This window comes from Neomonachus schauinslandi, chromosome 1 (assembly GCF_002201575.2).
Source record: "Neomonachus schauinslandi chromosome 1, ASM220157v2, whole genome shotgun sequence".
Taxonomy (NCBI): Eukaryota; Metazoa; Chordata; class Mammalia; order Carnivora; family Phocidae; genus Neomonachus; species Neomonachus schauinslandi.
In genome coordinates this window covers 201,688,515-201,711,682 of record NC_058403.1, presented here as the reverse complement: position 1 = coordinate 201,711,682, position 23,168 = coordinate 201,688,515, and the positions used below count along the sequence as shown (strand labels likewise).

General features: G+C 53.3%; 1 protein-coding gene across 1 annotated transcript; it reads right to left on the bottom strand.

The window, feature by feature from the left end:
- Positions 1-4,244: 4,244 nt before the first annotated feature.
- Positions 4,245-22,105, bottom strand: IL12RB1 (interleukin 12 receptor subunit beta 1). Its single transcript, XM_021683198.1, has 16 exons — positions 22,045-22,105; positions 20,764-20,826; positions 19,860-19,974; positions 19,197-19,366; positions 17,880-18,022; positions 15,334-15,367; positions 14,787-14,912; positions 13,534-13,616; positions 12,247-12,490; positions 10,177-10,338; positions 9,343-9,474; positions 8,806-8,961; positions 6,962-7,096; positions 5,903-6,008; positions 5,504-5,585; positions 4,245-4,595 (listed from the first exon to the last, which is right to left on the bottom strand). Exons 1-16 carry the CDS (start codon positions 22,103-22,105, stop codon positions 4,245-4,247), a joined length of 2,163 nt encoding a protein of 720 aa, XP_021538873.1.
- Positions 22,106-23,168: the final 1,063 nt, after the last annotated feature.

The window sequence follows — 23,168 nt, the reverse complement described above, 5'->3', positions numbered from 1 at the left end:
CGGGGCTCGATGCGGGGCTCGATGCGGGGCTCGATGCGGGGCTCGATCCCAGGACCCTGGGATCATGACCTGAGCTGAAGGCAGATGCTTAACCGACTGAGCCACTCAGGTGCCCCTCTACAAGGACACTCTTAAGACAGTGAAGAGGTAACCCACAGAGTGGGAGAAAATATTTACAAATCTTCTGACAAGGGATCAATATCCAGACTATATAAAGACCTCTTAGGACTCAATAATAAAAAGATAAATAACCCAGTTAAAAATAAGGAAAGGATTCAAAGAGAGATTTCTCCAAAGATATAATAAATGGCCAATAAGCACATGAAAAAGTGCTCAACTACCAGCAGTCCTCAGGGAAAGGCAAATCAAATCAGAGCGAGACACCACCTCACCCTAGGATGGCTCCCCGCCCCCCAAAAGGGAAATAACAGGTATTGATGAAGATGTGGGGAAATCTGAACCCTCACACATTGCTGATGGGAATCCAGCAGCACCTCGAGAAGGAAAGTTAAACACAGAATTACCCTATGACCCAACATTTGTACTCCTAGGCAGATACTAAGAGAACTGAAAACAGGTGTTCACACCAGAGCCTGTAAACCATACTCACAGCAGCGGAAACGATTGCTCACTATCGCCAGAAGGTGGAACCCCCCGGGGTGCCCATCAAGGAATGAACGAAGAAATAAACAGGGATCCATCCACACAGTGGAATATTATTCAGCCATAAAAAAGAATGAGGTTCTGATTCATGCTACAACGGGGATGAACTTCAAAAACATGATGCTGTTTCTTCCACAAAAGAACAGACACAAAGGCCATGTGCTGTGTGATCCCCTGGATAGGAAATGTCCCAACAGGCCAATCCATAGAGACAGCAGATTGGTGGTTGCCAGGGACTGGGGGAGGCGGGAGGGGGAGTGACTGCTCATGGGCACAGGGTTTCCTTTTGAGGTGATGAAAATGTTCTGGAATTAGACAAAGGCGGTGATTGCACAACATTGGGAATACATCAAATGCTACAGAATTGTTCACTTTGCAAGGGTGATTTGTATGGTATGTGGGTATCTCTGAAAAAAAAAACATGGAAAAACAAAAAAAGGAGGAATGAACAAAGGCGCACAGTTGGGGGCAGGGCATCCCTGTCATCTGCAGGGCTCGGGCAGTTATGTGTGAGAGGCCAGGCCACGGCTGTCCTGTGTGTCATCTCCCACAGCCCAGGGCCCCCGGGGGGCCGCTGATACCGCAGCCCCATCCTGGCTCGAGGGCAGAGACAGAGACAATGTTTCTTTCTGACCAAACCCAGAGGCCACTGGAGAAATAGAGGAGGGAGGTATCTGGGGAGGTAAACTGAGGCAGCCTCTCTCTCTGATAAGACTTAAGAGAGGTAGAGACAGAGGAGAGGGAGTGAGAAGGGGCCAAGGGCTCTGGAGAGACCTCCTTACCCATTTTATAGACCAGAACACTGAGGCCAGTAAGGCTGAGTCACCTGCTCCTCTGAACAGCAGCAGGAAGAATCTTTGAACAACTCACAAATTGGGCCTCAACAATCCTGCTCCAGGACACCCCCCCCCCAAGCCTAGGAATAAACCCCTTCGGCCCCAGTAGTGACCTCTATCTGCCTGGCTCACCCACTTCCCTCAACCACATCTGCCTCAGGGCCTTTGCTCTCTCATTTTGCTGACCTCCCCTCACCATCTTGATATCACCCCCTCCAGGAAGCCCTCTCTCACCCACTGTTCTTCACACTTTCGCTCGTCACTCTCTCGGGGTTACTGTAACTCCCTGTATGGTGATTAGATTAACGTCTGCCTTCCTCACCCCACCAGAAGCCCCTCATGACAGAACTGATTCCGACCTGTATAGGACAGGGCTTGGCATACAGTAGGTGCTCAACACTGACTTCACAAATCAAGGAATGAATACAGATGTGAAATGGGGTCTACTACAGTCCTGACTCCTGGAGCTTCTGGGAGGAGCTGAGGGATGGACATTCAGAGGGCCCTAGAGTAATGAGTACACAGCAGGTGCTCAAAAAACGTGGGGCCAGAGCTCTGCTAAGCAGGGTTGCTCAACCCATTGAGGTAAGGACCCCAAACCAGTGCTCTGAACCCCTTCCTATTATATAGACAGGCAAACAGAGACCCAGAGGGGTGTCTCCCAGATATATATAGATATATATAGATATAGATTTAGATAGATAGATAGATAGATAGATAGATAGATAGATAGATAGATAGATACAGATATATATGGTGGGCTTCAGGCATGGCTGGATCCAGGGACGAGGGAGCCATCTGTTTGGGCTGCTGTCCTCCCCGAAAGCTTCTTTCCCAAGGCAGTTTCAGCCTCCCTCCCCCCCCAGTGGAAGCAAGGTGTCTATCTTCCCCATTCACAACCGCAAGAGTTCCAAATGGTGCTCAATAAATGTCTATCTCCTACTCCTTGGACCCAGGGGGCTGTGCCTAGGTGTGGGTTTGTTAACTCCAGGGTCCACCAAACAGGGTTCTGTTGTTCTGTGTGGGCCCAGGACTGGGGCAGCCTACATGGGGGCTTTTTGCTTTCCTGGAGGTTTTACAGGGGCGGTAGGGGTGGGTGTGGAGTCCTGGACTTGAGGGGGTAGTTCTGAGCCAGGGGCTCAGGTCACTCCGGTCTTTTTTATGAGGCCGCTGACCCAGCATCCCTTCCTGTCTGCCCACTTGGTCCTGCCACCAAAGAATGAGAACTGATTCACAAGGAAAGGCCTGCCTGGCAGGGAGGTGGCAAATTCAAGGGAGGGAGCATGCGCGGAACAGGGAGCAGTCAGTGGGGCCAAGGCTTCTGTCTCCCCATCTAGATGCATATATGGGAAACTGGGGCCCCCCAAAGGGGCGGAGCCTGGACCTCTAGTCTCCCAGCCTGTGGGGCCAGACCCCTCTCACCCAGAGGCTTCAGGTCCTTTTGCCACAACCCAGTGGTTCTGGGTTCTAATCTCCACCCCTCCCTCCCCCTCCCGCACCCACTTAACACCGGAAAAGTCTGTTTTGCAAGCTCCGCAGCGGGCGGCGGGGGGAGGGCCCTCCCCCCCCCCCCCCCCCGCACCCGGTCTAGGCCTGGGAGACACGTGTTGCTGTTGCCACCTGGTGGCCACGGGGTGAATCCGAGACCACTCGTTTAACAATGGGAGGAGCTCGGGGAGGAAGAGGACAGGAAGAGGGCAGATTCCGGGGCTGAATGGGGGGCACGCGTTCCTGCTGTGGGGTGTTGGGTGTCAGGAGAAAGGGGGAACCCCAATTCCCGACCTGAGCCCTGGGCGGAGGGCCGATGGACCCCTAAGAGGGGCGGAGCTGGGGGAAGAACCAAGGCTCCTGTTTTGGGGAGACCAAATCCCACACCCTCTCGGGCCGTCGCTCCCCTTGCCCAGTCCTGACTCTGCGGAGCTCCGAGTGATCATCCCGCTCTGTCTCCCCCAGACCGGGTGTTCCTGGGGGCGCCCAAAGGGAGAGATGAATAAATGCGTGTGGAATGAATGAATGAACTCCCCTACTGGGGGGTTTTGAACAGTCCGTGCAGGTTTCAGCCAGGGGAAAGTTACGCAACAGAAGGCCCATTTATTAAGCCGTAGACCCCTCTCGACAGACCTGCGAGTTCAATATTATTCTCACCCCCATTCTACGGGGGAGGAGACTGAGGCTGAGGAGGGGCCAACACCACCCTCAGAACGCTTAGGGCCCCTCTTGTTTTCCCACGGCTAGATCCTCCTCCGGGGCTGGACCCTGCAGCACAACAGAGCTCTGTGCCCGGACTCCCCGTCGAGTGCTCCTGGGACACAACATCCAGCCTAGGGTCCTGGGATCAGCACGAGCCCCCCTCTGGGTCCCCCCTCCAATCTCTTCCCCATGGCAGTCAGGGGGTGTGGCAGCTTCCTTTTCATGGTGGTTCCTGGGTTCCCACCACGGGCTGTGGCACAATCTGTGCTGGCCGGAGGGGAGGGGCCGGGACGGGGAAATGGGGTCTGGGTCACTCGGCCCAGGTTTGACTCCTGCCTGTGCTGCCCTAGCTTCAGGCTAGCCACTTGCTCTCTCTGAGCCTCAGTGGTCATATCTGTAGAATAGAATAGCCATGTACCTCTCGAGGTGGTTACGGGGAATCAGGACATCACGTGAGTGTCTAGATGGAACAGGCTGGGTATGCAATGTTTGCTTAATAACCAGCGCCTTCCCTCTTCCTGCCTGAAGGAGGAGGCCGACTTCCCCCTCTCTCCCTCAGGCCTCCAGGCCCACGTGCGAAGGGCCACTGAATATGGGGGTCTGTATCAGGTCTCCCAAGGGCAGTGAGAGTCCAGCCACCTGGGCAGGGTTGCCCTCCAGACCCTCCTGCCTGCCCGGCCCCAGAGCCAGAGTCTCGGGGTGGCTTTGCACCTGTCTCCTGTCCTCCAGGGGCAGCTCTGTGTCCAAAGCCAGTTCAGGAGTGCCCCGAAGGAGCTCTGTCTTCACCTCCCCAGCAGGTGTGTCCAGGTCAGTTCCCTCACCTTTTTCCCAGGACGTGTTCACCACCAAGGCCTCTTTCAGGGACACCTCCTCTGGGAAGTCTGCGGGGCTTGCCCACTGCCAAGCCTAGATAGGAAGGGTGGGGCCAAGGCTCAGGGCAGGGCCCTATTTTCCAACCACACAAGGGGCAGATCAGGTTCCTGCTGGCTTAATTCCCTAAAATCCTGAGACCAATTTGAGGATCAGCTCTGCCTCAATGACACCCCCCCTTCAGCCCCTTTTAGGAAGCCCCCCTACCCCCACCCTCACACACACCCCATTTCTCTTTGGGAAATCATTGCTCCTCTTCTCACTGTTGATGTGGTTGGGCCTTGGCCCCACCACAAGTTGAGTGATGGGCATGTGACCTGGCCCAGCCAATCAGAACACTCTAGCCCCTGATACCCACAATAGGCTCAGGGATGAGCATGTGACCCACACTAGGCCTATCGGTGATGGCCCTGAGACTTTTGCTAAAGTGAATGGGGAAAATAGACACCCTTCTTCCACTGGGGAAAGGCTGAGCCTGAGTGGGAGGGAAGCCTGCAGGCAGAACAGCCGTCCAGACAAATGGATGCCCAGTCTCTGGATTCCTAGACCTAGCCATGCCTGAAGCCCACCATCTGGGGAATCCACCCCCCATCCCCCATCAGGTTCCCGTTTTGTTGAAGCCACTTTGAGTTGTTTCTACTGCTAGGAAATGACCCACAGGAGGTTCCTCTCTGGGCCTCTGCTTGCCTATCTGTGAAATAGGACAGGGTTTTGGAGTCCCTGTGTCAGTGGTTAGGGGAGAATAAAATGAGTTAACGCATGGCCATTACTCTTGCCCAGAATATAGACCCAAGAAATAGAACTTTAAATTAGAAAAGGACAGGTTTTTAGAGTCCCTGTATCAGTGGTTAGGGGAGAATAAAATGAGTTAATGCATGGCCATTACTCTTGCCCAGAATATAGACCCAAGAAATAGGACTTTAAATTAGAAAAGGAGCCCTTACCTGCTTGCCCTGGCTGCTAGGGAACTCGATCACAGTGCTGGCGCAGGGTGTGGGCAGGGGTGGGCACAGGTGCCGCACAGCCCTGGGGAGGGAAGGAAGCTGGTCAGAGGAGCAGTGTTTTCTCTCTGTTCTTACTTTTTAATTGTTCTGACTTACTCTTTTCATCTCTGCTAGGTTATAAAGGGAGAATGGATATGGATTGGGGGTGGGAGGTGCGGGAGTCTGACAGACCTGGGTTCAAATCCCAGCTCTGCCCCCACTGCTGGATACCTTGGGCCTGACTCTCTGGGCCTCAGTTTCCTCATCTGTAAACTGGGCACAAATACCAACTCAGTGTGAGCAGTTACTATGATCACTATTGCCATTACGGATCATCTTGGGGGAGATGGTGCAAATTACCTTTTCAGGCTGAGGTACCCAACGACGCCCAGGAGAAGGATGCTGGCGAAGCTCCCCAGAGATACGAGGAGTATGGACAAATCGAACAACCGGGAAACCTGGACTTCTGGGAGTGGGAGAGGTTGAACTGGGGGAGGGACACCTGCTGCCTCTCACGGGGAAGGGAGCTGGGAAGGAGTTGCTGGGACCCTCCAGCAACTCCCTGCTGACCATGGCACACCGTGGGTCCCTCCGTGCCTGGCTCCTCATGTGTGAAGCAGAAGGCCAGGGAACCCACTTGCCCCGCATCTGCAGGATAAAGGCCTGGCACACGGGGCTCAGGACACTGTAGCTCCACGTGCCCGCAGGTTGTGCTCACGTGATTGCTCCCCTGGACCCAGACCTGCCGCCCCATGCCAAGCCTGACTCACTGGTTCTCTTGAGACCCGACTGCCCTATAAGGGCAACAGGAAAGGACCATGGCAGGAATAGGGATCATTTGGTTTCCAAATATCTTCCAGCCACACACCCCAAGACAGCGGAGCCCACCTCCTTATCTTTGTGACAAGAGAGACACTCATTCATTCATATTCATTCATTCATTCACTCAACAAATGGCCCCCGGCCCCCTCCCCCTCCCCTGGAGCCCCCAGGCTGGGGGAGGCAGAGCCTGGACACAGACACCCTCACCCACTCCCAAGGTGTCAGGCCAGGAAGGAAGGATTGTCACAGCTAGAGGCGGGGGGAGGGGAGGGTGGAAAGCATGGAAGGCTTTCTGGGGGAGGGGGAAAGCATGGAAGGCTTCCTGGAGGAGGAAGCTTTTGAGCTGAGTTTTAAGGATGAATAGGAGTTAGCGGGGAGAACAAACATCCCAGGCAGAGGGGCCTGCATGGGCAAGGCAATGGGAGTGTGAGAGAAGGTCCCTGAGGGGAAACTGCACAAGGAGGGGGAGCAGAGTGGGCTGGGACCTTCTCCTGTGGGAGATACATGGGGAGCAGGGCCAGGGCAGGGCTGCCTGCGGAGGCTCGGGATGGGGCAGTGCATGCTGGGTACATACTCAGGCCCTGCTCTCCTACTCACCGATGCTGAATGGCTGGGGTTGACTCCAGGCGCCCTGCAGTGTCGCTGTGTCTGCTCGAACCTGCACGGTGTAGGCTGTGCCAGCCCGAAGGCCACCAAGGGTGACCTGGGTCTCTGTGGGCTTCACGGGCAGCTCTGTGGGAGGGAGGCAGCCCTGGGTCCCCAGACTCCCTTTACTCCCAGGAGGCCAGGCTCAGGGGTGGGATGCCCAGGTCCTGGCTGGGCAGCCACACCCTGGGAGTGGTAGTGGGGACTCAAGCACATTTTGCTGAAAATTCTTTTTTTTTTAAATTTAAGATTTATTTATTTGAGAGAGAGAGAGAGAGCATGAGCGGGAGGGGCAGAGAGAGAGGGAGAGAGAATCTCAAGCAGACTCCGCGCTGAGCGTGGAGCCTGAGGCAGGGCTCGATCTCATGACCCTGAGATCACCACCTGAGCCGAAACCAAGAGTGGGATGCTTAACCGACTGCGCCAGCCAGGCGTCCCTGCTGAAAACTCTGAATGCACCCATTCACCTCAACTTATTTGGAGGAATATTCTTCCCCAAACTATTTAGTGAATGATGCTATCTTTCTCAAATTCTGACCTCTGCTGGCTCCTTGCTCACTCCTGGACCCAGCCCCATCGTCCAAGCTCCCTAAAGGTTCAGTCGCACCTCAGGGCCTTTGCACTGGCAGTCCCACCTCCTCTACCTTGCTCACCCTTTCCCCAGATATCCCCATGGTTTCCTCCCTCTCCTTCTTCCCGTCTTTAGGGTGAAGATCAGCATTAACTTTGCCTATCTTGCTTCCTCAGTGTCCCTACAACCTCAGCACACAGCAGGACCTCAGCACACGCTGTGGAATTGGATGGCTTTAACAAATAAAGCTCTCCGTAAAAATCCTTAAAATGAGAATACAGTTGTTGGCTGTTATAAGAAGAAAACAATTCCTAGAACCCTAAGTCTATATTCTTCGTATATACATATATTCAAGAGGAATATTCTTCAAAAGAAATTGGAGCGGGGGGAGGGGGGAGGGGGATTGGTCAATTTGGCCAATGGGCATTTGGCGCATTCATCTTCAGCATTTTGACTTTCAGCAAATTGGTAAAAGGGCTGCTTCCAGCTGCGCCACCCTGAATAAGACACTGAACCCCACTTGGCTTCCTTTACCCCCTCTAAACAATGGGTGGTCAAGCAGATGGCAGGATGTCTGTGTTTCTGAGGTTAGAGCATCCCCCCAGCAAGCCCCCCCCCGCCGGCATTCATGCCTTGACAGGTGCTAGGTGCTTGGTGAGAAGGCAGAGACACGAAGAGGCAGGTCTTGCTGGCCTGGCCTGTTGCTGCAGGAGGTGGCTGGGTGAGGCCGTATCCAAAAGACTGTGTTCCCCGCGTGGAAGGTGGAGCCCCCAGTGTGTGAAACAACAGGAAACCCCAGCACTGGTGAGACTTGCCCTGTACGTTCTGCTTTCTTTCCCTCCCAAGGGGCAGGAAGGGGCACCTGACTGAGCCCAAATCCAGGCTTGCTTAACCCTTGGGGGCAGGAATCCCTCTCCAGGCCTCAGTTTCCCCATCTGTGAAATGGACACCATCATCCCGCTCCATGGGAGTCCAGTTGCCGATTCGCACGAGGGGTTGCGATCCATACACGGAGTCCATTGTGAGCCCACAGCTGCTGCCCACTGGGCCCTCCTGGGGGTCCAGAAAGGGCAGTCTGGCCTCTTTGAGTGGAACAACTCTTGTTTTATGGGTGGGAAAACCAAGGCCCAGAGAGGGCCAGTGAGGTGCTCAGGGTCCCCTAGCAAGGCAGACATCGACCCCAGGCCCCTTCTTCCCCCCGCCCGGCCCGCGCTGCCTCACGTACCAGACATGAGGTTGCCCTCCTCATCCTGGTAGCGCACGACGTACTCCTTCAGGACCCCTGGGCAAGTGCTCAGCGGGGATGGTGTCCAGTCCACAGACACGGAGTCCTGGCTGAGCTTCTTCACCAACACGTGTTGTGGGCGTCCGGCCCCCGAGGCTGCAACTAGCACCATCGCCATGGTCAATTCCAAGAGCACTGGCTGAACGTTTCCTGCCTGCCCAGCCTGGCACCGTCCAGAGACCCAGGGAAGCTTGGCAACAGAGTCAGGCGGGCCTGGGTTTGAATCCCGGCTCCACGACTCAGGCCCCATCGCTGCCCCTCTCTGAGACTCACTTTTCTTATCTATGAAATGGGGCAATGCCGCTCGGGGCGGGGGCGGGGGGGGGCTGTCTTCAGGATCCCCTGGGACTTCTGCTTGGCTTCTGGCCAAGGCCTGACCCAGAGTAAGTGCCTCTAAGTGTTCGTTCCCTCCTCCCGACACCCAAGGCCACCACCAAGCCCTCCAGAGAGACCACCTTGCAGGTGTGGGCTACTCACCATCGCCCCCAAAGTGATAGGTGGACAAGACCGTGGACCACGAGATGGGCTTCTCTGGGCGTGGAGAGGCAAAGATCGTGATGTGGTAACACACCTTCTGCTCCATAGATCCTCTGCTCCAGCTGTAGGTTGCTAGAAGGATTGACAAGGCCCAGGCCGGTAAATAGGTTGTATCTCCACCTCCGCCTCTTTGCACTGGCCGTACCACATGCCAGGAACTCCTAGAGCACTCCTGCTCATGCTTCAAAGCCCTTGCACCAATGTCCCCTCTTCCAGGATCCCTTCCTTATTCTCCCCTTAGCCCATCTCCCACCTGCAGCCCAGCCCGGACTCTATGGGGCCAGGTGCGTCTGGATCCAGCTCTTGTCTCCCAAGTCTAGGAACCCGTCAAGGGCCAGGCTGAGGCTGAGGTTTCCGGGGGCCCTGGCCAGGCCCAGGGTAGGAAGTGGGAGAGTGAGAGGCTGCCAGGGCTCTAAGGCTCCCCCTTTTTCTCCAGAGGCCTCATTAATTTGCCACCAGCATCTTGTGGGCTGCCACCTTCTTTGGCGCAGGTGGCTGTTTAACAAACACCCTGGGATGTGAAACTCATTACCTATTGGGGTGCAGTCTGCCCAGAGCTATAAGCCCTGACACCTCAGGACACTGGCAGGAGGCTTCAGACCCGCATGGGTGGCAGGGTCCAAGTCTCAGCCCGTTCCCACCTCCGTGTGACCTCGGGCAAGGAGCAAGACCGCTCTGGGCCTCAGACACCTCACACGCACAGCCCCTACAGGTTGGAGCCGACCGGGGGCTCTAAGGGAGGAGGCAGAGGCGGGGCTACTGACGTTACGGTACCCATTCCGGTAGGGTCCGGGTCCTGGGGCGGAGTAAGTGCGCAGTTGGTAAGGTTCCTGTCCCGGCCCTGGGGCTGCCACTCAATGCAATATGCCTTGGCCCCGGCCTGGGCGGGCCAGTGCATGGTGGTCCCATCGGCTCCCACACTGATATTCAGAGCCCCTGGTTCTGGAAGCAGATGAGAGAGGCACATCAGAACAGCTGCTCCACTCCCCTCCCCCGCCCCACCCCACCCCCGCCGCAGTCCAAGGCTCCCATAGCCCCATCCCACCCTCTCGCCAAACTCTAACCCCACAGGGCTGCGAGTTTCTGTATCTAGCTCCGTCTCCTCAATACTGGGGGCTGCCGGGCTGGGGGCCAGACACAGAGGCAGGGTTAGGCTAGCAAGGGCGGTTTGAATGAGTTAGGTCTGACCGTGAGTTCCGTGCCAAAACGCCCACCATCTGTGCTGCCTGTACTGCCCACCTCCCCCCCCCCCCCCCCCTCCCCGCCCCGCCCCACCAGCCTGGGGAGCATCTCCTGCCCTAGCAGATGCCCGGCCCCCCACCTCCTGCCCCCCCAGCGGCGGGTGGGTGTGGTGCAGGATGGGCCTCCCAGACCGACTAGAGCTCAGTGGCCTGAGGACACACCCACTCGGTCCCCAGGGCTCATCTCTCCCCGCTCCCTCCAGCAAGGGCATCGGCAACAACCTCAGGGAGGCGGGCACTGTTTCCAATTCCAGAGACAACTACCATTTATTGAGCACCAGCTGTATGCGCCAGGCCAGTGCTGAGTGCTTGACGGGTGCCACTCTGCTACAAAGTGGGACCGTGAGCACCCCAATCATACAGAAACTGAGGCTCAGAGAGGGAGAGCCACTGGCGCACAGTCACACAGTGGGGCCATGACCCAAACCAGGCCAGGAGCTGACAGACTCGTGGCTGTGCCAGCATGACAAGGGGCTTTCTGTCTCTGAGCCTCAGTGGTCTCATCTCTGAAATGGGCATCACTGTACCAGCCCTGTCCTCACAGGACTGCTGGGTGCTCGGTAGGCCCAGGACCAGGGTGAGGTGAGTGAGGCACGCATCAGGCACAAAACTGGAGGCACCAAAGAACTCAGTCATCACGATAAACACTGTTCCGATGCAATATTTTTTAAGAATCAAAAAATGAATGCAAAAATGTGTGATGAGCGCTCTTCCTAATCGCCAAAAGGTGAAAAAGCCCAAATGTTCATTAATGGAAAAACAGATAAACACCACGTGGTCCATCCGCACAGTGGAACGTTACTCAGCCACAAAAAGGAAGTGAAGCCCCGACACACGCTACGACATGGGGGAACCTCAAAAACGTGACGCTGGGTGAGAGACGCCAGTCACAAGAGGCCACAGGGTGTGTGATCCCATGTATATGGAATGTCCAGAACGGGCAAATCCACAGAGACAGAAAGCAGATTAGTGGGTGCCAGGGGCCGGGATAAAGGACGGGGGGTGACTGCTAATGGGCATGGGGTCTCCTTTTAGGGATGATAGAAATGTTCTAGAACTAGACAGAGGTGATGGTTGCCCATCATTGTGAATGTCCGGAATGCCACTGAATCGTACCTACTAAAGTGATTAATGTTGCTATGTGAATTTCACCTCAATAACATATGTATATGTATTCACATGCATGTATACATAAATGTAAGTCTTGAATTTTTCCTCATATCTATAAATACAGGTACACCTTTAAGCATGTCTATACATATACATAACAAACAAATATCAAGATTTTAAATGAAGATAGGCTCAATCGTGTACGTGCGCCATCCTGCCTCACTCACCACACCCTGATCCCCGCCCTGGTCCCAGAAAACTTTATGTACCAAGACAGGTGGTTGGCCTGGGCTGTAGTTTGCCAGCTAGAGTTTTTTAAAAAGTATTGCATTTTAACAGTATGTACCTTAATTAGTGATTTTGACACATTCCTAAATTCGACACCTGTTTGATTTTTGTGCCTCACCTGCCTCACCCTAGTCTAGCGGAGGCTCAGAGTAAGTGCTGAGCTCTGAGAGGCCCTCCCGCAGCCCTCCCCGGCCAGAGGAGGCACCTGTGTGGGTGTGGGTTTGGGCAGGAATGTGCCACGTCTGGTTGGGGCCGGGGCCGAAGCGATTCTGGGAAACAACAGCCAGGTCATAGGCCGCGCCAGAGAGATTGAGCGGTTTCCTCAGCTGAAAGGTCATTGTGGACTTGGTCTTACACGTGCAGGACAGCATGTGCAGGCGGGCGCGGTAGGTCACCTCCCCGCCAGAGTTGGACCCGAGGCAGCCTTCTGGAAGCTCAAGCTGGGGCAGCTGTCGTGAATGTGAGAGATGGTTTGTGGAGACCTGAACACAGTCATCATGCCCATGGGCCAACATCAGGGTGCAGCCCCTGAACAGACTCATCCATGGACCACAGTCTGTGACATGAGCCAAAAGTTTTTTAAAAACAAACAAAACAACGGGCGCCTGGGTAGCTCAGTTGGTTAAGCAACTGCCTTCAGCTCAGGTCGTGATCCTGGAGTCCCAGGATTGAGTCCCGCATCGGGTTCCCCGCTCAGTGGGGAGTCTGCTTCTCCCTCTGACCCACTCCCCTCATGCTCTCTCTCACTCTCTCTCTCTCTCAAATAAATAAATAAAATCTTTAAAAACAAGACAAAACCCGTGGTGCTGGCGAGGCTGCTGGGAAATAGGCATTCATGGCCAGTGCATGTTGGCTTGGAGGGAAAATAATTTGGCAAAACCTACTGAGAGTCAGGGAAAAAATGTTTTTTCTATCTTTGGACCCAGTTACCTCAAGCCTAGAAACGTTTCCTAAGAAAGGGAATTCAAATGAGAGGAAAGGCAGGAAGTAAAGCTTTACTTCAGCCTCACTGTGCCAGCCCATTAGGGACCCGGCCAAGTTAGTTATGATAAAGCCAGTGGGTGAAACATCTGATGGTTTTGCCTCTGACTTGGGCAAGAGATTTTCCCTCTGTGCCTCAGTTTCCTTCTCTGTAAAACGGGGGTTAATTAGACTGCTCTTAATGGGTTGTTTGGGGGATTTCAAGGAAATTGTCTCCCACCCAGACCAACATGGCCCACCCCGGCCTGCCTGCTTCCACCCTAGCCCCTCACAGTCTGTTTCCCCATGGCAGCCAGGGGAAGTCTGTGAACACCTGAACACAGTCATATTTCTCTGCTCACACACCCTCCATTGTTCCCCATTAACTGCAGAGTTAAACCCACAGTCCTTGGAGTCCTTGCCACCTCCACGTCTCTTCCCTCACCGTATCCCACTTGCACACCCCGACTCCAGCCTCTTGTCTCCTTCTCCCCATCTCCGGCCACCCCACAGCGTTGTGATGGCCCATTACCTGCCCGTGCAGGGTGACCTGCCTCCTCCCATGTGGACGGAGCGCCTCCACCGAGAACTTCAAGGTGGGCTTTGGGGGATGTTCTGCAATGGGGTGGCAAGACAGTGACACTGGGGGTTGTCCCTTGCTCACTGCCACCTCCCACAGACCCCGCACAGGGACCCAGGACCTTTTCCTTCCCTCCCTTGAAACACAGGATTCCCATGGGTCGTTAAATAATTTTCAAAATCGGAAACATGGAGATCTAGTCTATGACAACGTGACCATACTTAACTCCATAAAACTGTGCACTTTAGAGGCGCCTGGGTGGCTCAGTCATTCAGGCATCGAACTCTTGATTTCAGCTCAGGTCACGGTCTTAGGGCTGTGGGATCGGGCTCCAGGCTTGATGGGGAGTCTGCTTGAGATTCTCTCTCTCCCTCTCCCTCTGCCCCTCCCCCTGCTATGCGTGCGCGCTCTCTCTCAAATAAATAAATAAGGTGTTAAAAAAAAAACCCTACACTTTAAAATGATTAAAGTGGAACATTTTATATTATGCATTTTCTACTACAATTTTTGTTCTGAAGTCTGAAAATAACTCTTGGAGTTGTTTCCCACAGATAATGGCACTGGGGCCAGAGGAGACCCCAGGTCACAAGGCCAGGGGCAAAATGTTGACAATCACCTCATCCTTCCTTGCCTCTTGGGCCACATCTCCACTTCGGAGCTGCCCAAACTCCAGCTTCCTGTGTCATTTGGGAAACTACGTGTTCTCAACACAGTGGTCTCCCCCTGCCAACTCCCTGTGTGGCTTTAAAAGAGCAAAACCAACTGGACACATTGGAAGGAGAGAAAGACTGGAAAACGTTTCTTTTTAGATTATGGATTCTCCACATTTTACAAAGTGAAACTCGCTCACTGCCCCACCATCTTTTTTTTTTTTAAGATTTTATTTATTAATTTGAGAGAGAGAGCGTGCATGAGTGGGGGTGGGGGGTAGGGGGACCGAGGGGCAGAGGCAGAGGGAGAAGCCAACTCCCCGCTGAGCAGGGAGCCCAAGCCGGGGCTCGGTCCCAAGGACCCTAGGATCATGACCTGAGCTGAAGGCAGACGCTTAACCGACTGAGCCACCCAGGAGCCCTGCCCTGCCACCTTTTATTAATTACTACGAATTTCTCCCGCCGCCTTATTTTTAACACCTGCCACCTTATTTCTAATCCCCACTGCTGTATTTCTAATGCCTGCCCCGTTCCTGTGGCTCTGAGTGCTCTCACCAGGGGGGACACACACGGGGCTGCTCCAGCTGCTCCAGGGGTCTCCTGGGGCTCCCGGCTTGAGTCGCCGCCTGCGTAGCTGGAATTCCTGGGCTGCATCCGTCCACAGGGGGCAGAGGCAGGACTCTGCCAGGGAAATAGGCCAAACATCAAGCTGAAGGGCTGTCCCATACCTGGGGGTGCCCGGGGCTTGGCACTCGTCATTTAGCCATCATACACTTATTGAGTGCCAACTGTGTGCTGGGCCCTGGGGCCACCATGGGAATAGGCCAGGCCCTGTTCTCTTGGGGGGCCTCAAGATCTCCCATTCTTGCCCCGGCCCTAGGTCGGAGTCGAAACAAGGCCAACCCATTGGGATGTGGCCCTGATCAATGAATGGCTTTTCACCCCCAAGGCTGTTTCCTCACCTGTGAAATGGGAATAATCCAATACTGAACTACAGGGCGGGCCAGCAAGCATACAAAGAATTTAGCACTGGGCCTGGCATACAGTGGGTGCTCAATTAATGCTAGCATGCTGCCGCTGTTGTTGGTACTATTATTCTCACCGAAGCCAGCATCCTCCTGACGTCCGCAGTTGCCCTAGGACCAGATCATATATATGTATACATAGTTTTACCTTTTGGTAAAAGGTAAAAAAAATTTGAAAAAAATATTAGCTCTTTAACCATTTTAAACAATTATTCTAAGCGCAATGTGGGAGCTTGGATTAGATCCAGGAACAGAAAGAGGACATTTGCTTAAAAAAAAAAAAAAAAAGAGGACATGCGTGGAAAAAAGGGGGATATCTGCATAATCTCTGGTTTAGTCCCTAGCAACATGCCAATGTTCGTCTCCGTTGTGGACAGACGCACTCAAGAACGTAAGATGTTCGCATGTGGGGAGGCTGGGGGCCGTTTCTAGGGGAGCTGGCTACTTCCTTGGAACTTTTCTGAAAATCTAAGATTATTCCCAAAGTAAAAGTTTTGCTTAAAAGATTTCAGGAGGCAAAATTATTATCCTGTACTTTCCTACAAAAATTATTTTAGGAGGGAAAAACCTGTATGTCAGTGGTGTTGGGGGTCAGGAGAGTCAGGTTTAGGACACGGCCTGCCCCCCATGCCCTGTTTGATGTGGAGGGGTCCCCCAACATCCTGAGCTTCAGTTCCCTCCTCTGCAAAGGGGGGGGATGCAGGGTCTACTGCAGAGTGTGCTTAGGGGGCTGGAAATAAAAAAGAGAGAGATGCCCATCCCCAGCAAGGGTCCCATATCACCTGTCTCTAACTGATCCCATTCACCTGATGGGGTCACTGAGGCTCAGGGGGACCCAACATTGGGAGGGAAGATGAGGCTGAAGCTGGAGCAGCTCCCTGGCCTCAAGATGCTCCCTGTCTGAGGGAGGAGGAGACACTACAATTCAGAGGCTGGAGGTCTCTGTCTTCTCCCAATCTAAGGGTTTCTTGGGGCCTAATAAGCAAGGGCTGAGGTTTTTCTTACAGGCCCCGCTTGCTCTGCGTGAGGGCAACAGAGGGGGCAGCAGAAGGTAGCTGCGGAATGAATGAAGGTCCACGGAGGACATACAGATGCCCAACAGGTAGATAAACCGTGTGCAACATCACTCATCATCAGGGAAGTGCAAATCAAAACCACAACGAGATATCACCTCAGTTTGAATGACTATCATCAAAAAGACACAAGACAGGGGCGCCTGGGTGGCTCAGTCGGTTAAGTATCTGCCTTCGTGATCCCAGGGTCCTGGGATGGAGCCCTGCATCAGGCTCCCTGCTCAGCGGGGAGCCTGCTTCTCCCTCTCCCTCTGCCTGACGCTCCCCCACTTGTGCTCTCTCTCTCTGTCAAATAAATAATAAATAAAATCTTAAAAAAAAAAAAAAAGAACTACAATATGATCCAGCCATTCCACCTCTGGGCTTTTATCTGGAAATGAAAACACTAACTCAAGATATATCTGCCCCCATGTTTACTGCAGCATCATGTACAATAGCTGAGATACAGAAGCAACCTAAGTGTCCAGGGGTGGATGAACGGAAAAAGAACATGTAATATATATATACACACACACATATATATAAGATGGAATATTATTCAGCTATAAAAGAAGGAAACCCTGCCATCTGTGACAATGTGGATGGGCCTTGAGGGCATTATGTTAAGTGAAATAAGTCAGAGAAAGACAAATACCATAGGATTTCTCGCACACGTGGAATCTAAAGCAAAACAGAATGGAACTCTTAGACACGGAGAACAGATTGGTGGTCGCCAGAGACAGGGGCGGGGGGTGGATGGAATGGGGATCAAAAGTTACAAACTTCAGTTATAAAATAAATAAGTCCTAGGGATGTCATGTACCGCATGGAGACTATAGTTCATAACACTGTATGATGTACTTGGAAGTTCCTAGGAGAGTAGATCGTAAAAGTTCTTACAAGACATAAGGTTTGTACTTCAGATGGTGACGGAAGGTAGCTAGACTAATTGGGATCATTTCAGAATATATACAAATATCAAATAATGATGTTGTACACCTGAAACCAATATAATGTTATATGTCAATTATATCTCAGAAAAGGAAGAAGAAGAAGAAGAAGAAGAAGAAGAAGAAGAAGAAGAAGAAGAAAAGGAAAGAAGGAAGGGAGGAAGGAAGGAAGGAAGGAAGAAGCTGAGTGAGTGGAAGGACAGCTTCCTGGAGAGGTGGCCCTTGAGCTGGACCCTGAAGGTGGGCTGGATTCTCATGAGCTCAGATGGAGAAGGTGTGCAGATGGAGGAGACTGCATGGGCAAAGGCACAGTCTGGAAATGCAGGGCATGGGCGGAGAATGATGGCCATTCAGAGGGGGCCAGAGGAAGCACAAGGTGGGTGAGGGTACCTGGGGCCAGCTGAGGAAAGGATCCTCCTGAAGGTAATAGGGAGCAATGGAGGGTGTGTGAGCAAAGGAGGTCATGATGAGATCTGAGTGTCAAAGAGACCCCAGAGGCTAGCTACAGGGCAAGAGTGGAGGCCAGGCAGGAAGGGTGATGGATGTAGAGATAGGGGATTTGGGGGTCATGTTCCCCGAGGAGAAGCCTGCTTTCTCTCCTCACCTGGGGAATAAACTCACCAACTTCCACAGGCTGCCGGCTGTCCTGTGCCGGAACTGCACCTCAGCGCCATCCTGGCGGGCTGGGGTCTCCCACTTCAAGAGCACCTGCCCCGCGGACCCAGACACGGTGATGTCTCTGGCTGACGGAGGGTCGTATTTAACTGGGAGCAAAGATGGGGGTTGGGGAGGGGAGCCAGCATATGTGCGAGTTATTGGTCCTGAAAATTTCAGAAAATCTGCCGCACCCAGCCCAGGATAACCGACCGAGTCCCCAGTATGTGCATCAGGGAAATCCTTACAGGTTCCATCTAAGCCTGGGATTCTATGGATCAAAGATTCAAGACTAACACTCCTTGTAGCAGCATTTTGGTGAGACAGGCACTTTTGTGAATTGCTGACGAGGATAATTAATTGAATCTACTTTTTTAAGAGGACTATTAGGGAAATCTTACTAATTTTTTAGACCCAGACCTAAAGAGAAACATCTATCATTCTTTCTGCATCTTGGTCGTACCATGCCTGATTCTACCTCAGGGCCTTTGCACTTGCTGTGCCCTTGTGCCCTCTGCCTGGAACACACTTCTCAACACTTTATTCTTGTTGGATCCTTTTTTATCCTTCCAGGCTCAACTTGAGCTGGAGGCCTCCTTGACCTCCCAGCAGTATCTCCTCATATGTAATAATCATTCCTGTTCATCACTCCCACTTGAATCTGGGCTCCATGAGGGCAGAGACAGGGACAGGACTCCAGGGAGGCAAGAAAGACAAGGCTGTACAAATACACGGTTGGATCCTGTCTTCATCTTAAAATTTGATATTTTGTTCATCATGGATTTTTTGGCATTAATTTTGATTTTTTTTAAAATATTGCTTTACAGAATTACTTATGTTGACTACTGAGTTTTTTGGCACCCCCTTACAATTTCGTGCCCAAGGCAGGTTCCTCCCTCACCTCACCCTAATTCCAGCCCGGAGCTGCAAACTTTGCTGGCCTCGCTCATGTACCCTGTGACTCAGCGTAGCAGAGTAGGAGTGCAAATTCTAGATGTTATATGTACGTGGTTGCGTCGTGAAAACAGATATTGAAGACCCAAAAAGGTCCTGGCAGTATTACAGTTTCAGGGAGAAACCAGAAGCAACCGAAGTATCCAGCAGCTGGGGATTGGCGAGGGGACCGTGAAAAACTCTGCCATGTCCCGCAACAATGTCTGATGTGAAAATCGTTGGCATTATCAAGCCCCTGGCCCAAATCTGCACAGGTCTAGGCTCAGGAACCAGAGGCGTCTGTGGGTGAGGAAGGGGCAGCAGGGAGGAGGAGGAGAACAGGGTGCTGACCTGCGCTATGAAGCTTCAGGGTGATCTTAGGCGACTTCTGCGTCTGGTTCTCGGCTCGAGATTCCACCCAGAGCGTGACAAGCTGGAGCACAGCTACGCCGTCCTGGTCAGAGAACTGCAGGCTGGTGGCTGAGCCCGCAGCAAAGTAGCAGCAGTGCTCGGACTTGAGGCTGCGCGAGGGGAGCGTTGGTGCTGAGTTTGGGGTCCTAGGGACCCGCAGGGTGGCTCAGCAGCCCCAGCAGATGGTGCACATCACATCCCAGCCTCTTCTTCTGCCCCTTTGACTCCCCCCTCCCCAGCCTGGGGACTCTATGGGGATCAGCCCTGCAACTGAGTGGTTTGGGGGACCCCAGAATCTTGCAAGATGGGCTGCCACAGGCCGAAGGAAGAAATGAATGAATGGATGGAAGGATGGACAAATGAGTGAGCGGGTGAGGAGGAAGGAAGGACTAGAAGGACCTTAATTGCCACCCAACCTGGATGCCCACCTATGCTGACAGCCCCCCCAAATAGAGTCCTCACCTTCCCTTCTCACATGAGACACTCAGCCTCCAGGAAGAGCAAGGACTCTGCTAAGATCACTCCTCTGAGAGCAGGGGAATGGGGGCGGGAGCAAGTGCGGGATGATGTGTGAGGGTTTGGGGACTGGGGCAGGGTCCTCACCAGCACCTCAGGAAGTGGCTGACCCCAGCCGTGGGGCCCTCATACTTCCAGGAACATTCATAACCAGCGCTGACTATCCGGTAGCAGGTCAGGTCCTTGGGGCCTGAAGCCGAGCCTGGAGGAGATCCCAGAGGTTTGAGAATGGACCAAGAGTGGGGAGGGGGGCCCTCCTTGCTGGTGCGCGCTCAGGATGAATCTTTGTGACATTTAAGTAATCCGGTGTCAACCTCAGCCTCAGCCCACTCCCAGCACCCTCCCTGCGCCTTTGCCTCCTGTCTCCTGCCTTCTCCCCTGCTCCCCCTGCTCCACCCACACCAGCCTCCTCACCAGTCCTCAAACACACCGGGCTCACTCCCGTCTCAGGGCCTTTGCACATGCTGTGCCAGCTGCCTGGAAGGCTTTCCCCCCAGATCTTAACATTCCAGTTTCTCCTTCAGTGTCACCTCCTTGACCACCAGCCAGCCTGAAGCAGCCCCCTCCTCCATCCCCCACCTTCCTCTGTCTGGTTTCTCATAGCACATTCTGGTATGCTCTCTGTGTGTTTCTTTGCCTTTTATCCACTTCCCACACTAGGCTGTGACCCCAGGAAGTCAGTTGGGCTTGCAGCTGATTCTTTCACACCTAGAACTGTGTCTGCACACAGTAGGTGCTCGGTAAATAGTTCTTGCACAAGAGAATGGACAAAGTGCCTGCTCAGTGGCAGACCCTTGGTGGGGTCCCCCAGGACACCCGAGCTTGGTGAGGACAGGACAGTAGGCTGTCTGAAAGTAGGCTGACAGTAGGCTAGACCTCAGGTGGGCCTGAATCTTTGGCTGGGCAGGAGGGAGCTAAGAGAGGAGCTGCTAGGGAAGGATCAGTCAGAACCCAGCATGACCTCTCCCCACAACAGGGAACTGTCCCAGACCTGAGTCTGCATCCGGATACGGCGGGTCCTGAAAACAGCACCCACTGGTACTGCAGGCTTCAGCTGCAAAGACAACGAAGAGATAATGACATTCCCAGTCTTTCACTGCATGGGGAAGGGGCCCAGGCTGGGGGCTTGCCAAGCGACCATCCATCCACCCATCCGCTCTCCCATCTATGGATTCACCCACCCAGCCTCCCATCCATCCACACATCCAACCTTCCACCCATCCACCCTCTCATTCATCCACTCATCAACCTCTTAGGCTGCTCTTCCAAAGCAACCTAGGATCCCCTGTCCTCCTCCCAGTCTCTGGTCTCCAGCCCTGCCTGACCCCTGAGGGCCCTGAAACCTTGCTGATCCTCAGTTTATGGAGAGGGAAACTGAGGCACAGAGAGGCAAAGTAGTGGCCCGAGGTCACACAGCAGCAACAGCAGAGCTGGAATTAGAGGTCAAACCCGGTCATCTGCAGGGGTCTGGACTCCTTCCAATCCAATTCCACGAGATGGAGAGACAATATGTGCATATATTTAATATAATAATATAATATACACTATAAACATAATCAGTTATCATGTATATCAATTATCTACTTTTTTTCCTTATCCTTTTCTTTTTCTTTTTTTAAAGATTTTGTTATTTATTTATTTATTTTTAAAGATTTTATTTACTTATTTGAGAGAGAGAGCACAAGCAGGGGGAGAGGCAGGCAGCAGTAGAAAGAAGCAGGCTCCCTGCCGAGCAGGGAGCCTGATGTGGGACTCGATCCCAGGACCCTGGGATCATGATCTGAGCCAAAGGCAGATGTTTAATCGACTGAGCCAACCCAGGTGCCCTAAAAATTTTATTTATTCATTTGACAGAGAGAGAGAGCACAAGCAGGCCGAGTGGCAGGCAGAGGGAAAGGAAGAAGCAGGCTCCCCGCTGAGCAGGGAACCCGATGCAAGGCTCGATCCCAGGACCCTGGGATCATGACCTGAGCCGAAGGCAGACGCCCAACTGACTGAGCCACTCAGGCGGCCCTCCTTATCTTTTTCTTAGCATTTCTCACAGAACTCCCGGAAGTGGGAAAGATTCAGAGATTCAGCCCATTCCACAGAAGACAAAGTCGAGACCAGAACGCAGATGCTCAAGTCTGACCCTAGAAGCCAATCTCCCATTTGACAAGAGGGAAAGACTGAGGCACAGAGACACAGAACCTACCCCAGATCCCAGGTCCACAGCCCTCCACACACATGCCGCCCAGCAAGAAGAGCCATGGTGTCAGGGTGGGGCACTCACCGCCTCGCCCTGGGAGCAGGAGCAGAAGGAGGGGGACCAGCCTGGCCCACGCCTGCTCCATTGAGCCCACGCAGTGGCCTGCAGGACCAGATGAACTTCTGCCAGCCACCCCGTCCTCGCCCCTGAACATGTTGAAGCTGAGTAAGAAAGAAGACTTAAAAGACTTAAAAAAAAAAAAAATTAGGTATCATGGCCCCTCCTGGCGCAAGTCAAACTGAAAGAGAAACCCAGGAAGTCAGCTCGGTGGTGGTGGCCTCATCCCGGCCACAAACCCACCCGTGGGGCAAGTCTGACCCAGGGCCACGGATCTGGGGGTCTATTCTGCTGGCCCAAGCCCTAGCTGGACAGAAGGTGCCAGCCCCATGAGTAGCCTGTTGCTCTGAGCCCTTGCCTTGGTCTCCAGCCCTCTCTAGCTGACTTCTGAGACTCAGGTACCAAATGGGAGCCCAGTGTTCTCCGATGTCTGCGTTCACTCTCCCAACAAATCGTTATGAAGTGTTTGCTCTCCACTGCCCCCTCCCCAAATGCCCCCTTCCCCGTTTCCCAAACTCCAGCCCCAGGCACCCTGGGTCCCAGCTCCTGAAGAGCCCCTTTGCTTCCTTCAGACTAAGCTTTGTCTCTTCTCTGCATCTGTTTCTTGGCATCTGGCTGTCTCAGTTTCCGAATCTTTCTCCCCACTTTCTACAAAGGCCCAAAGTGTCCATGGAGAAGGACTGATTCATGCTACAAAGTGGATGAACCTAAAAAACGCCATGCTGAGTGAGAGAAGCGAGACACAACAGCTCACATGTTGTACGATCCCAGGTACATGAAATGTCAAGAACCGGCAAATTCAAAGAGACAGAAAGATGAGTGTTGCCAGGGGGTGGCAGATGGGGGTTGGGGAGTGACTGCTAATGGGAACGAGTGTCCCTTTGGGGTGATGAGAATGTTCTGGAACTGGACAGAGGTGATAGTTGCAGAACATAGTCAAAGTTCTAAATGCCACTGTATTGTAGCTTTTAAAATGGTTAATTTTATGTTATGTGATTTTCACCTGTAAGAAAATGTTCATGGAGCACAAGGGGACTGAGGAGCATGGTGGGGGTCTCTTCTGGAAGAGCATCTGGGGACTGGGGCCCAGG

Excerpts from the sequence above, each read along its gene's own strand:
- IL12RB1 (XM_021683198.1), bottom strand. The coding sequence starts at position 22,105 with ATGGAGCAGGCGTGGGCCAGGCTGGTCCCCCTCCTTCTGCTCCTGCTC. Across the intron at positions 14,913-15,333 it reads TCAGGAGGATGCTGGCTTCG|AGTCCTGCCTCTGCCCCCTG; the intron begins GTGAGAATAATA and ends TTTCCCTGGCAG. Across the intron at positions 9,475-10,176 it reads CCCGGACCCTACCGGAATGG|CAACCTACAGCTGGAGCAGA; the intron begins GTACCGTAACGT and ends CAATCCTTCTAG.